Below are 15,137 nucleotides of genomic sequence, written 5' to 3'. Positions count from 1 at the left end.
ACTCATCAGTCCACAGAACATTCTCCCAAAAGGTTTGAGGATCATCAAGGTGTGTTTTGGCAAAATTCAGACGAGCCTAAATGTTCTTATGGGTTAGCAGTAGTTTTCGCCTCGCCACTCTTCCATGGATGGCATTTTTGGCCAGTGTCTTTCTGATAGTGGAGTCATGAACTGTGACCTTTATAGATGCGAGAGAGGCCTTCAGTTCCTTGGATGCTGTCCTTGGCTTTTTTGTGATTTCCTGGATGAGTCATAGCTGTGCTCTTGGAGGAATTTTGGAAGGTTGGCCACTTCTGGGAAGGTTCACTACTGTGCCAAGTTTTCTCCATTTGGAGATAATGGCTCTCTCTCTCTGTGGTTCTTTGGAGTCCCGGAGCCTTTGAAATAGCTTTGTAACCCCTCCCAGATTGATGTATTTCAATCACATTTTTCCTCATCATTTCTGGAATTTCTTTCGACCTTGGCATAGTGTGCTACTGGGTGAGACCTTTTAGCCAGCTTCATGCTGCTGAAAAAGTTCTATTTAGGTGTTGATTTGATTGAACAGGGCTGGCAGTAATCAGGCCTGGGTGTATCTAGTACAGCTGAACCCCATTATGAATGCAGTTTCATAGATCTGGGGATTTACTGTAGTAACTAAAGGGGAAAATACTTTTTCACACAGGCCCAGCTTGTATTGGATAACTTTTTTTGCTTCAATATATAACATTATCATTTAAAAACTGTATTTTGGGTTTACTCAGATTGCTTTTGTTTTATGTTAGATTTTGTTTGAATTTTTGAAACAATTTAGTATGAGATATACACAACAACAGAATAAATCAGGACGGGGGCAAATACTATTCCACAACACTGTACGTGGGTACACACAGCTAGTGAATGAGGCCCAGTGTGAGCAACTAATTGCTGGCAGCGTGATACGCCTTGCTTGGACAATAAAACAATTGCTTACTAGAATGATGCAAAATTGAAGAGGAACTGAAAGGTTTTTCCAGGAACCCGAAACGTTTGCTTTTCCAAGAGAGAAAACAAGTGGGAAAGCACTCTGTTTCTCCTTATGCTCCCATCATTCTAGTGGGCAATTCCCATTTTCCCCCAGCTTTCCAGGTAAACAGAAAAAAAATAATATATATAAAAAAAAATATATATATATATATATATATATATATATATATATATATATATATATATATATATATATATATATATGAAAAATGAATGGGTGACTTATGGTAGGTAAACAGTGCAAGCAAATAAGATTTATCCATGTGGAAAATCTATTTTGCCTGCCAGTATCAAATGAAATACTGTATGTCATTAGCCTGTCTCCTAGCGTGGTTTCACTATAATGAAACTGGTGTAAGTGTGGTGCATAAAAAGAGGCTGGTAGGAGATCAGCATCATGAGACTCTCTTTAGACCTCTCTCTATATGCTGCCACTTGCTGAAGTATAATTTATTTGCAATATACAGTAGAGTTGTTATTCAGTGGGGTAAATTGCAGTATAATTCATCCTTTGCATTGAATGCTAGAATACACAGCAAAATAAATGGCACACACTGTGGTTTATTCACTGTACCACAGTAATCCAGCATTTATTTTGCTAAGAAAAAACCCAACTCACGCATAGACACAACCACAAAGGAAAAAAAAAAAAAGAGAGAATGGGAGGCACTGAAAGATTTGATTGTAACTCTCATTTTCTGCTTTACACACATATCTCGAAAACAAATACTTTTCTTTCAACATTAATTTTTTATTTTCTTTAATCTCTCTCCTTGAATGGCAAAACAAATGTTCACCAACTACTGTATTAAATGTCAGACTAATGGCAGCACCTCAAGCCCAAAAACAGATATTTCTCTAGGCTATGCAGTAGGGATTTGCCCAAAGTCAAATACCTTATTCGGAAAGGCATGAATAATGGCTTTAAAATGAATAACTCATTCATCCAAATAATATTTATAAAAAAAAACTAAAAACATTTGTATAACTGATTATCCAAGAAGCACGAGGATAAAGCGACATTTTAAATAAACATATTACAACGAATTTATGAATCTGTGCAGCCAATATTTCTAAAGTGTAAACCTTATGAATGGAAACGCGCACATTGTGATTTCAGATTGGATGGCCATGGTCTTAAATCAGTTTGTGGTCTCTGTAAATTGTGCACGTCTGGAGCTTGTCAAGTGTAACATTAACTAAGATATGACATCATATACACTTTCTACTTCTTGAAATGTCTATGTTAATGTATCACACAATTCACACGTGATTCCCATGTATTTATTTATAGCCTAAACCTGAGCGCGATGTTAAATTCCTGACCTGAAGTGGATTTCACGTCTGAGCTTGTCTTTCCATCTCTTAAGTTGACCACATTTATATCCACATCAGCGATTAAAGTAATTAAGACTTTATTCTGAAAAAAAAAAAAAAAAGTTAAAATGCTCCATAAAGGTTTAAATGCTCCTTAGAGTAGCCTATTCATCTATTAGGAATTCCTTATGTAAAATGAAGAAACTGAAACATGCTCCATCTTTTTTTCCCTTCTTCTTTAAAATGTGCTAAATTTGAGAATGTTAAGTGTCCTTGAACTCTGGAAAGGCACTATATAAATGTTACATTATTATTATTATTATTATTATTATTAGCCAATTATTACTATTATTATTAATTACTATATACCTAAATACTGGTGTCCTATCGTAAACATTTCTAATAGACTTACAGGACTTTCACCTGTTTGTAGGCTATATTGATTTTATTTTCATTTCATTTAATGTTTGAATTTGTATTAATTATTCACTGCAAAATGTGTGCTTGACATTTCACATTTTGCTGGACACCTCTTGCCTCCAGAATAATGCTGTTATACATGCACAGACAAACAAAAATTCAGTTTCATGCAGATATTAATATCTGAAATACCAGGAGAAACCACAACATATTCCACAGTTACTGTAGCCTACAAATTCAGCTTCATCCGGTAAGAAAAAGAAGAATATAATATTTGTTTCAATAATAATTGTATAATAATAATAATAATAATAATAATAATAATTATTATTATTATTATTATTATTATTAGGCTATTACTATGACATATACAAGTCATATTGTATTAATAGAAACTATAATTGTGAGAGTAACATTTAAAAATGGGTATTTCATTTAGTTTTGACACACTTCCGGTTTAAGCCCTGCCCACACCCAATTCTATCCGAATATAGAGACAGATACAGATAATTTTGTCATATGAACAAATACAGATACATATACAGATAATGGCTTCACTGCACACCCCTACTTTGCAGGCCACAGGTACGGTGTTAAACAAAAAGGGGGCAAAACTCCTGTTCCTCCACCTTGCAATTAAGCATAAAAGTTTATGGCATTTATTTTTTGTTGTTGTTTGTTTATTTTTTGTTTTTTTATTTTTTTCTGTTTGTCTACAGTTTTCCTGCATGCTTTCTATTTATGTTCTACCTTATCTTTTGGTCTCAGAGGCTCATTAAAAATCAAGAGACCTGATAAGCAAAGGCACACACACACACTAAAATGAAACACAAAGTCACACATCTCATCTCTGAAAAAGCAGACCGGATCTAAGTACAAAATACCAATATAATATAAATACCATACTGTGATAAGGAGGAGGGCATGGCCGGGCTGTAACGATGGATGCATGGCACTGAATCAGCCCAATCAGCGGGAGGGGATAAAGAGGAGCCGGGGACACCAGTTCGAGAGAGAGAGACGAGAGAGAGAGAGAGAGAGAGAGAGAGAGAGAGAGACTGTTTGTGTGCATCTATATGTTTGTGTGCATCTATGTGTTTTATGTTATGTTTAAGTTCAGTTATGTAAATAAAGTTATGTTGACTGTTCTGCCCGTTCCCACCTCCTCCTTGCCCATCCTTACCCATTACATTAGTGCCAAAACCTGGGAAGGAGGAGGGATGCGCTGTCGTGGAGTCCTCGCCATTGCCGTCCGCCATGAAGGGAAGGAGCCGTTCCGTCCACCAGGGGTTGGAGGACTCGCTGCCGTCCACCAAGGGAGGAGTGGATGTCATCCGCCAGAGGGCGGAGGAGTGGCTGAGGACCAGGCGACGGCGTGTCCGGGGACCGGCGAGCAAGTTTTTCACCCTCTCTCCTCTCTCTCTCTTTCTGTCTCTCCCAGCACTCCAGTGAGGCGAGGAAGACCTGCTGGCAGAAGTACGGCCGGAAGGGCAACACCTCCCCTCCAGCAAGGGAGGGGAGGGTAGTACATCATGCCGGAGGTTTCCCCGGCCTGAATCTGGTGGCAGAGGAGTGTGACGAGGAGGAGGGCATGGCCGGGCCATAATGATGGACACCCGGCACTGAATCAGCCCAGTCAGCGGGAGAGGGATAAAGAGGAGCCGGGGATGCCAGTTTTTTTTTTTTTACTTAAATGTTGTACTATATGACATATGACTGAAATAGGTGTCCTGTTCGGGTTTGCTGACATGTCTTTGGAGGGCGGGATTTTGGAGAGAGGGCATGTGGTTGAAGTGGTGGGTGTGGTCTTAGTGAAAATGAGCAAAATGGCTGAAATGTGCATACAGCACCTTTAATAACAAAATACATTTAAAAAAGGAAAATGAATGGTGAAGAATATTTTAGATTCGTGAAAAGGCACCTGAGAGGACACTTTTGAATCTTTATTGAGTTGATACACCCTATTCAGTGGAATAACTCTGGCCTTCACTGCCTGCAGGTGAATGAGGAGGAACTTCCTTGTTTGAATACAAAATGGACACTTTTTTTCTGTATTGACCTAAGTGAAGTAGCATCCTCTATTTACTGTACCTGAAGAATGGTAATAACTCTCAGTAACACTGCAATAAAATTCAGACCAAATGCTTCTCGGAGCATTTTAATTACTGTAGAGCAAGGGCATCAAGGATCTGTATTCTCAGATTTTGTACTATAATTTTGCTTTATTTCAGTATGGATCTCACTGCTAATTCATCTGATTTTAGAAACCAGAGGATAAATGGGTTATCCAAAACATCAGGTAGCACTGTGTTGGCAAGGCTTGCTGTACATTAGTTGAACTCTGTATGCAGTTATTGTTACACAGTTTTACAGAAGGAAAGTCTTACCTTTCCAATAGACCTGGGGAAAGGGGCTCGTTGGTTCTCAGGGACAAACATCGGGGGCACCAGCAAGGATCTTTTGGACCTGTATGGCATCATGTCTGATAGACCCAAGATTTCCTACAACACAGCACAGACAAGACAAGAAAGGAAAAGGACACAGTAAGACTGTGGTTTTCAACTGGTTCTGCTTTACCCAGATTTTACAGTGGACATTAAGTGGTGACCCAAAACCATCAAATTTCCATATTATCATAAACTGTATACCAACAACATGCAAGTGAACCTGTTTTTAATGTTGTCTGGGTGATATTTTCCTTTATTTTGCATAGTTCTGATCATGGTTTCCAAACATGATGGCATGTCATGCAGCCTGTCCTAATCTGGCCAGATTTTACCAAATGACAGATGAATTTTGAAATATGAATCCATCATAATATTGAGTTTGATTGGACACACTGTCTTTGATGTCAACAAAAGAAATGGGAAGCATTTTCTTCTCTCTTTTAAAAGTTAAAAAGCCTATTTACTTTGCTACCCTAATTATGCATAGATATTTGATTAGTTGCATTTAATTATTTGCATATAGATGGATGGATGGACGGACAGACGGATGGACAGACAGACAGACAGACAGACAGATAGATAGATAGATAGATAGATCTGAGTGATGACAGAGCTGAGTGATGGCATGTTGATAGAGCCACATTCCATTTACAGAAACTTAAAACTAATAATGTCACTACAGTAGTATTCATTCTGTGGCTCTTTGATTCAGTTTTGCTTTCTCACAATGCCTGTGCTATGATGTGGAAAATGGAGAGAAAGAGATAAAAAGAAAAACAGCGAGGGAGAGAGAGACACTATATAAATAAAGATGTAAAAAATATGCAATCTGAGCTCTTGAGTAAAGGGAGAGATCCGATCCTAACTAACAAAGGTTTTAAAATGCAGCAAATGTATTTGATATTCTGCGGGCGCACGTTTGCATGTGGCTACAGAAGTTTATTAGCATCTCAATTCAATAATGCAGCTAATCAGCCTCTCTCATTTTACCCGCTCTGATCCATTCTTTCTTCTATTCTCTTTCTTTCTCCTTTGTCAACACTGGTGCAATTAGAGCCCCTAAGGGCAATTAGATGGCAGCACAATTTATATTTGTCACTCAGCATTGACAGCAGGGTGAAACCGAATATATTAGCATGGTGGCAGCGACCCATGCAAAATCCCAGTGGCCCTGGGCGGCCATGTGGCACAAGCACATGCCCTAGAATGCTTTTCGGTGACCTGCTGCAAAACACTTTTTGCAACACATAGCAGGGTAGATCTTATATTTTTCACAAGCACAGAGACATTTCAAGGCAAATCACAAAACTAAAGTATTTGTGCTGATTGCAGTCTAAGCCCCTTTAAAAGTGTACTCGGTAATTTATACTCAGTAAGAGCAGAATAGTAGAATTTTTGAAAAAATATGTTCACAATACTTTACACTCATGAGATGAAGACACAAGTCAAATCAGCATAAGAGAAAACTGCTTATTTAACATATGGTTCTGGGTGCACATTCATAAGCGCTGCCATGTTTAGATCATATTACAAGCCAAATATTATTCATTATATTTCAACTACCCCTTGTAACATCAGTAACTGAGAACACTTGTTTTGCATAATACTGCAATTTTCGCTGGGTGTTACTGCAACATAAAACACTAATCTTACTGAGTGCACCTTTAAAAAAAGTCAGGTCACTCAACGGCCATTTTCGTCATGCCTATGGGCATATTTTCTTTAGTCATTCAAGTATACTAAAGCTTCAATAAACATGAATAAAAAAATAAAATTCCCAAAAATGTTTCTTAAGATTACATTCAAATAACATAGCTCAAATCAGAAATAAAATATAACAAAAATGGTATCTTAAATTGTGCTTTGTGTTTGAATCATACAAAACACATTCGTTTTCACACTGGGCTGCTGTATCTATTGGTAATTCACGTTCTTGAGTAAACATTCACTCTTTTAACTGTAAAGCGGGACTACAGCCCTCGGATTACGATTTCTTTTGGTCATATCTGTATAAATCTGGACTGCATCATTTCTTTATAATATCTCTGTTGCAGTATATTATAAAACAATTAGTGGGCAAAGCAGAAATAAAACAAAAAGTACACATCAGACCTGAATAGCCCATCTTGATCTGCCTTCACAGAGGATTCCATTTGTGAAATGGATACATCATAGCAGTGTGTCATGAATCCCGCCGTTGTTGTTCCTCCTGCTCACCACCAGAGGGCTCCATAACCTGGGGATTGACTTTAACTCTCTGGACTCCATTTCACATAATCCCCGTGCCTGTCAATGATTACCTGTTCCCCTGTTTCCAATTCATGCAGCTATTTAAGTCTCACTCTCACTTGCTGTCATTGCAAAGTCTTGTTTTGCCCAGGCTGACATTTCTGAGCGTTTTCTGAGTTTGTTGCATTTCCCATGTATTATACTGGACTGTTTACCCTGTTTTTGATCCATTGCTGCCTGCCTACTATTACTGCCTTGTTTATCTGGATTTAACCTGTGATTGTCTGCTGCCTGCCCCGACCTCTTGCCTGGTTATTGAATATCCCTCTGGACTGCCTTTGATATTACTGCTGCTGGTGATTTACCACTGCCTGTCTGTATTACCACATTTATTGTTATTAAAAGCTGCACATGGATCTCAACTCCGTTGACTCATCATGCCCAAACCAATCCAGTGGCTTTTTCCAACTAACCACCGAGGTCTCAGCTCCTTCATCAAACCCAGCAGCACACCTGGCCTCAGCTAGAACAATTCACCACACCATGGATCTAGCAACATTCTTCGTTCACTTAAGCCAGGCAGACTTGTTGCCACCCACACTGGTTTTGATGATGCCGCTCTGAAATCTATATACAGAATCAGACTTACAACACGCCAGTGGAGGGAATTGCTGGAGACCGGATATTACACTTGGGAGGAATATGTGAGGCTAGTACTCGACACACTCGCCACAGAGCATCCTCCTCCCACAATCCCGGTTCCACATTCCGAGTCATTTACATTTATGCATTTGGCAGACGCTTTCATCCAAAGCAGTGTCCTTATTACAGGGACAATCCCCCTGGAGCAACCTGGAGTTAAGTGTCTTGCTCAAGGACACAATGGTGGTGGCTGTGGGGTTCAAACCAACAACTTTCTGCTTACCAGTTCAGTGCTTTAGTCCACTACACCAGCACCACTCCAGTGGAGTCAGTCAAACCAGTGGAGTCAGTCAAACCTCAGCCTGCTCCATATCATATCACAGTCAAACCTCAGCCTGCTCCATGCCATGTCACAGCCACGCCTCAGCCTGCTCCATGCCATGTCACAGCCACGTCTCAGCCTGCTCCATGCCATGTCACAGCCACGCCTCAGCCTGCTCCATGCCATGTCACAGCCACGCTTCAGCCTGCTGCATGCCATGTCACAGCCACGCCTCAGCCTGTTCCATGCCATGTCACAGCCACGCTTCAGCCTGCTCCATGCCATGTCACAGCCAAACCTCAGCCTGCTGCCTGCCATGTCACAGCCACATCTGAGTCTGCTCCATGCCATGTCACAGCCACGCCTCAGCCTGCTCCATACCATGTCACAGCAACTCTTCAGCCTGCTCCATACCATGTCACAGCCACGCCTCAGCCTGCTCCATGCCATGTCACAGCCACGTCTCAGCCTGTTCCATGCTGTGTCACAGCCAAACCTCAGCCTAATCCATTCCATGTCACAGCCACGCCTCAGCCTGCTCCATACCATGTCACAGCAACTCTTCAGCCTGCTCCATACTATGTCACAGCCAAGCCTCAGCCTGCTCCATGCCATGTCACAGCCACGTCTGAGTCTGCTCCACGTCATGTCACAGCCATGTCTGAATCTGTTCCACGCCATGTCACAGTCAAATCTGAGTCAGTTCCACACCATGCTACAGTCCAGCCTTCCGTGACTCATTGCTCAAAGGCCTTCCCGGCCCTTGTCTCGAAGTTAAATTATCCGCCACTGATATGTGGGCCTTGTAGACCCTTTTCCACAATTGTCAGTGCCCTTGCCTACCATGGCCAAGGGGCCAACGCCCAAGCTTGCCACGGCCATCGAGCCGATGCCCTCGCCTACCATGACCAACGAGCTGATGCCCATGCCTGCCATGGCCAATGAGCCCACGCCTGCCACGGCCAACGAGTAATCGCCCACGCCTGCCACGGTCAACGAGCTGGAAGCCTCGTCCGTCCCAGAGCCAGGATCGCCAGCCTCATCCATCCCAGAGCCAGCGTTGCCAGCCTCGTCCGTCCCAGAGCCAGCACTGCCAGCCTCGTCAGTCCCAGAGCCAGCATTGCAAGCCTTGTCTGTCCCAGAGTCAGCGTTGCCAGCCTCATCCATCCCAGAGACAGTGTTGCCAGCCTCGTCCATCCCAGAACCAGCGTTGCCAGTCTCATCCGTCCCAGAGCCTGCGTTGCCAACTTCGGCCATCCAGAGGAGGAGGAGGAGAGGAAAGGCTTCCATTTCCAAGTCTCTGCCAGTATTCACGACCACAGAGGTCGTCTTTGAGTCTCCGCCTATGTTCACTACCACAGAGGTCGTTTCCAAGTCTCTGCCCATGTACACGGCCACAGAGGTCGTTTCCAAATCTCAGCCCATGTTCACTACAACAGAGGTTGTCTCCGATTCTCTGCCCATGTACATGACCACAGAGGTCGTTTCCAAGTCTCTGTCCATGTTCACGACCACAGAGGTCCTCGCCGAGTCTCTGCCCATGTACACGACCACAGAGGTCATCTCCGAGTCTCTGACTATGCCCACGACCACAGAGGTCGTTCCCGAGTCTCAGGCCACGCTCACGACCACAGAGGTCGTTCCCGAGTCTCAGTCCATGCCCACGACCACAGAGGTCGTTCCCGAGTCTCTGTCCATGTCCACGAATACAGAGGTTGCTCCCGAGACTCTGCTCATGTTCACGACCACTGAGGTCATTTCCCAGTCATCCTGGACTCTTAGCCTCGAGACTGCCACGGCTCTGCCTTCCACTGCTTCGCCACTCGAGCCTCCCATGGCTCCACCTTCCACGGCTCCACCCCTCGAGCCTCCCACGGCTCAACCTTCCATGGCTTCACCCTTCAAGCCTGCCACGGCTCCGCCTTCAGAGTCTCCAACGGCTCCAGTCTCTAGTCTGTGGCCACCTCCCAGGCCTCCTGACCCTATCTCAACCCTGTGGTCACCACCCAGGCCTCCTGATCCTGTTTCAGCTCTGTGGTCGCTAACCAGGCCTCCTGATTCAGTCCCTACCCTGAGGTGGTCTCCTGGCCGTCCGCCTGATATACTCTGGTCTCCTGGGACTCCTGGCCATCCACCTGACCTGCTCTGGTATCCCTGGTCTCATGGCCATCTGCCTGGTCTGCTCTAGCTCCCTTGGTCTCCTGGCCATCCACCTGACCTGCTCTGGTATCCCTGGTCTCACGTCCGTCCGCCCCGTCTGCTCTGGCTCCCTTGGTCTCCTGGCCGTCTACCTGATCTGCTCTGGTTATCTTGGTTCCCTGGTCGTCTACCTGATCTGCCCTGGTTTTTTGGACCCCGGCATCACCTGCCTCCTCGCTTCAGGAGCTGCTTGCGGGGGGGGGGGGGTGGCTCTGTCATGAATCCCACCTTTGTTGTTCCTCCTGCTCACCACCAGAGGGCTCCATCACCTGGGGATTTTAACTGTAAAGCGGGACTACAGCCCTCGGATTACGATTTCTTTTGGTCATATCTGTATAAATCTGGACTGCATCATTTCTTTATAATATCTCTGTTGCAGTATATTATAAAACAATTAGTGGGCAAAGCAGAAATAAAACAAAAAGTACACATCAGACCTGAATAGCCCATCTTGATCTGCCTTCACAGAGGATTCCATTTGTGAAATGGATACATCATAGCAGTGTGTTATGAATCCCGCCGTTGTTGTTCCTCCTGCTCACCACCAGAGGGCTCCATAACCTGGGGATTGACTTTAACTCTCTGGACTCCATTTCACATAATCCCTGTACCTGTCAATGATTACCTGTTCACCTGTTTCCAATTGATGCAGCTATTTAAGTCTCACTCTCACTTGCTGTCATTGCGAAGTCTTCTTTTGCCCAGGCTGACATTTCTGAGCGTTTTCTGAGTTTGTTGCATTTCCCGTGTATTATCCTGGACTGTTTACCCTGTTTTTTATCCATTGCTTCCTGCCTACTATTACTGCCTTGTTTATCTGGATTTAACCTGTGATTGTCTGCTGCCTGCCCCGACCTCTTGCCTGGTTATTGAATATCCCTCTGGACTGCCTTTGATATTACTGCTGCTGGTGATTTACCTCTGCCTGTCTGTATTACTATGTTTATTGTTATTAAAAGCTGCACATGGATCTCAACTCCATAACTCATCATTACACAGTGTCTCTGCGGACAGCGGTTATTAATGCGAGGAAGATTTTCTTGAGTACTGTTGAGTCTGACATCAAAATTGATGAGTAAAGTTTGCATGCTTAGGACATTTTAAAGGTAAAGTCTTTAATTTCTGCACAAATAGTGTCAACAAACTGATTTGCAAATAGTCTTTTGAACACTCCCCCTGTCAGCAAGGCCGGTCAACCCATTAGGCAACATAGGCGACCACCTAGGGTGGCATTGCTTTTGGGACACTGATCTACCAATTTCAGCATGTGTCCAATCTGTGTCAAACAAAATACGCCCTGTGCGTGCTGACAACATGTTGTGGCACCCTCAACAAAACATAAAGACCGTGTGCTGAGTGCCTTATTACCATAATGCTCTTACTGTTTCTGTTATTTCTGTGTTTGGCAACACATTGAGGGTAGAATGGATAGTATACCATTGTTAACATGTTAAGACTCACAAGTCTTGTGAAACGGAGTGATGCCTGATGCATGAAATAATCACTCGAGTCAATTCTTCTCAATGAATTTGAATCGTTTGAAGCTCTTTGTCACACAGTAAAACAGTAATGAGATGCTTTAGAAGACCAATCGTGAGGGGAGGAGGGGTTCGCTGCCGGCTGCATGGAGCATTGGAGCCCCTGCCAGGGGCGGAGGAGTTCCCTACCAGCCGCAAAAACGTGGAGGGGTGTTCCATCTGCCAGGGGTCGGAGGACTCACTCCGGTCCTCCCGGGGAGGAGTGGCTGTTGTCCACCAAAGAGTGGAGGAGTGATCGAGGACCAGATGACGGCGTGTCTGGTCGGCTCCACCGCTCCAGGCGGCCGGCAGCGAGCCCCTTCTCCCCTCACGGACGGCGGCAGTTCCTCCATGTCCACGCGGTCAGCAGCAACTTCTCAGCAACTCAGCAACTCCTTATTTTTGGAGGGTTCCTGCATTTATCCCTCTCCTCAGCTGATTAGCCCAATTGGGGTCCAGGCATGCGTAGTCACGGCCTGGCCCCGTCCTCCTCCTCGTCACATACATGAAAGCACTTAAAAGTAAAAAAATTGCCAATCCAATACCATGTTTATTGGACATGTTCTTTGGAGTAGCCTACCATATAAATACCATGATATTATTTAAAAAATCCACGGTTTTACCATATTGTGCCATCACTCTACCATGATACTGCCACAGTAGGCATTTGAGAAAGCTAACTTTTATAAACCACATCTTGTGTTGTGTTATGTGAAAAGATGTCAATGTTTTTAGTCCATAGTTTCATTAATGCTACACAATATATGTAGGCTACTTAAGAACATTTTCAAATGATGCTCCTAAAATCACCAGAAATGAATGCTTTGGTGCTGGTTTTGCAAAAAAAAAAAATATATAAAAAAAAAAAACCACACAAAATAATATATATATATATATATATATATATACTGGGGGGTCAAAGGGTGCCAAATGGGGTAGGAATGGCACTGCCTGTCTGCCATTGGTTGGGCAAAAAGATCCCACCCCAACTCACACCGGCCACTGGTTGAGCCAGTGCAGTTAAGGTTTGTTTGGAATGCTCAATGTTTCGATAGTGATGCTTTTGCAGTATGTGGAATCAACCTACGATTAGCTTAGTTACTTGGTATCTGCATGTTAAGCTAGAATAAGAAAAAAAAGTATCTGCACCTTTAAAAAATTGCACGCATCACCTTAAAAATCTCTCTTTTGTAAAAAATAAAAATAAAAAAGAAGATCTTGAAGATCAGTATTAATAGTATTTCATTTTTCTGTTCATGACAAGAATTATTATAAGCTCCTGTGGTTTGGATGTCATTAGTACACATAGAGCACTGTTTCCTTCCAAAAATCCCATTATTAATGGAATTATTTTCGCCATCCTGCTGTCATGAGTAATGTTATCATCACAAAGATGAGTTTATCATGAGAGCAACTCTGGTGCCTATAATCATAATATGGTTTATTGTAAACATTGAAGAAAGGGTAAAGTTATAATGCTTAAATCTATCTAGCTACCTATCTATCTGTCTGTCTGTCTGTCTGTCTGTCTAGTTCCCTATCTGTCACTCACTCGACGTTGTTGTCGATGTAGTGACACTAGGGGTCACTCTTGGGAGCCCGAGACACCTCTGGTCTTTGATAAAAGGCCAATGAAAATTGGCGAGTGGTATTTGCATGCCACTCCCCCGAACATACGGGTATAAAAGGAGCTGGTATGCAACCACTGATTCAGATTTTCTCTTCGGAGCCGAACGGTCATGCTCACTGAGCTGAATACTACTGTTCATTCACCTCTGCTGGATCTGACGCCACATTTCAGCAGTTTTTCCCTCCTCTGCACTGGTGCACTGCAGAGAACGCCCCTGGGAGCTTTGGCAGAAAAACTAGAGAGTATATTTTCTGAAAGAGCATTTTTCCCCTCTAAATGAGTATATATTTCTCTAAAAGAGCGCACACACGGAAAGTCTTTTTAAAGACGTGTCTTTTGAAAGATGCTTTTCCGGTTGTGTGTTATTCCTGGTTGTGCTCGTTATCTCTTGCCTTCTAATGGTCACGATCACTGTCTTTCATGTCTGGGCACTGCTCACGCGGAGACAGCGTTCGTGGATGGTCATGTTCTCATTGCGAGAATATGTCCATGGCAACATTGCGGTCGCGGCTCGCCTTCGTAAGAAAGCGAGCCACCCCAGAGGCTCCTGCCTCGGTCCTTTTACCCACGGGTTTGAGGCCAGAGCAGCTAGCACTGGGGGCGATTTGGGGACCCCAATGGGACCGCCTCCGCCGGGTATCCCCCCGCGGACCTCCCATTCCCCAGCACGCTCGTCTGCCCCGATCGGGCTTCCGGGTGAGTCCGCCGGCTCGTCTCACGGCGAGTTTGACCTCTTATTCGGAGCCAGCGAAAGTGATGAGCTCTCGAGCGCAGCATCGGAGAGCGGGCTCGTCCAGTCGGAAGCCTCAGCTGGGCTCCTCCCTTTGGGGTCGATCGCCCAGTCACAGGCTGACGCGGAGATGACGACATGCTTTCCCGGGCAGCCGCGAGCGTCGGTTAGAGTGGATTTCACCGCTCTTCCCTGAACCCTCGCGGCTCGGTGGTTGGTTCCTGGGCTCGCGGCACCGCTAAAAGCCATGCCCTGCCCCCGTTCCTTTCTTCCCGGAAGTGCATGAAGAGCTGACAAGGTCGTGGGAGGCACTTTTTACTGCCCGGTCCCGATCTTTTCAGCTTCCCCGCTCTCAGTACCCTCGATGGTGGGGCGGCCAAGGGTTATTCGGCAATCCCCCGGTGGATAAAGGTGCTCGTGGTGCACCTATGCCCGCAGAGCGCCGCCACCTGGCGTGGGTGCCCAAAGCCCCCGTCCAAGACCTGTAGGTTTACGTCGTCTCTGACGGCCAAGGCCTACGGTGCCGCTGGACAAGCCGCCTCCGCCCTGCACGCCATGGCTCTCCTGCAAGTCCGCCAAGGCACTAAAGGAACTGCACGAGGGTAGTTCCGCCCCGGGATTGATGCAGGAACTGCGCTCAGTGACCGACCTCGCTCTCCGAGCGACGGAGGTCACGGCG

The 15,137-nt window shown here is 44.5% G+C and overlaps 1 protein-coding gene across 1 annotated transcript in view; it reads right to left on the bottom strand.

Moving 5' to 3' along the window:
- Positions 1 to 15,137, bottom strand: part of LOC127417265 (cadherin-13-like) — a 596,890-nt gene that overhangs the window by 357,690 nt on the left and 224,063 nt on the right. Inside the window, exon 4 of the mRNA XM_051657154.1 lies at positions 5,130 to 5,243. Coding sequence (XP_051513114.1) covers positions 5,130 to 5,243 — 114 coding nt within the window. The remainder of the gene's footprint in view (positions 1 to 5,129; positions 5,244 to 15,137) is intronic.

Source organism: Myxocyprinus asiaticus, chromosome 26, assembly GCF_019703515.2.
Source record: "Myxocyprinus asiaticus isolate MX2 ecotype Aquarium Trade chromosome 26, UBuf_Myxa_2, whole genome shotgun sequence".
NCBI lineage: Eukaryota > Metazoa > Chordata > Actinopteri > Cypriniformes > Catostomidae > Myxocyprinus > Myxocyprinus asiaticus.
Note: the sequence above shows the minus strand (reverse complement) of the source record. Positions and strands in the feature narration are given on the sequence as shown.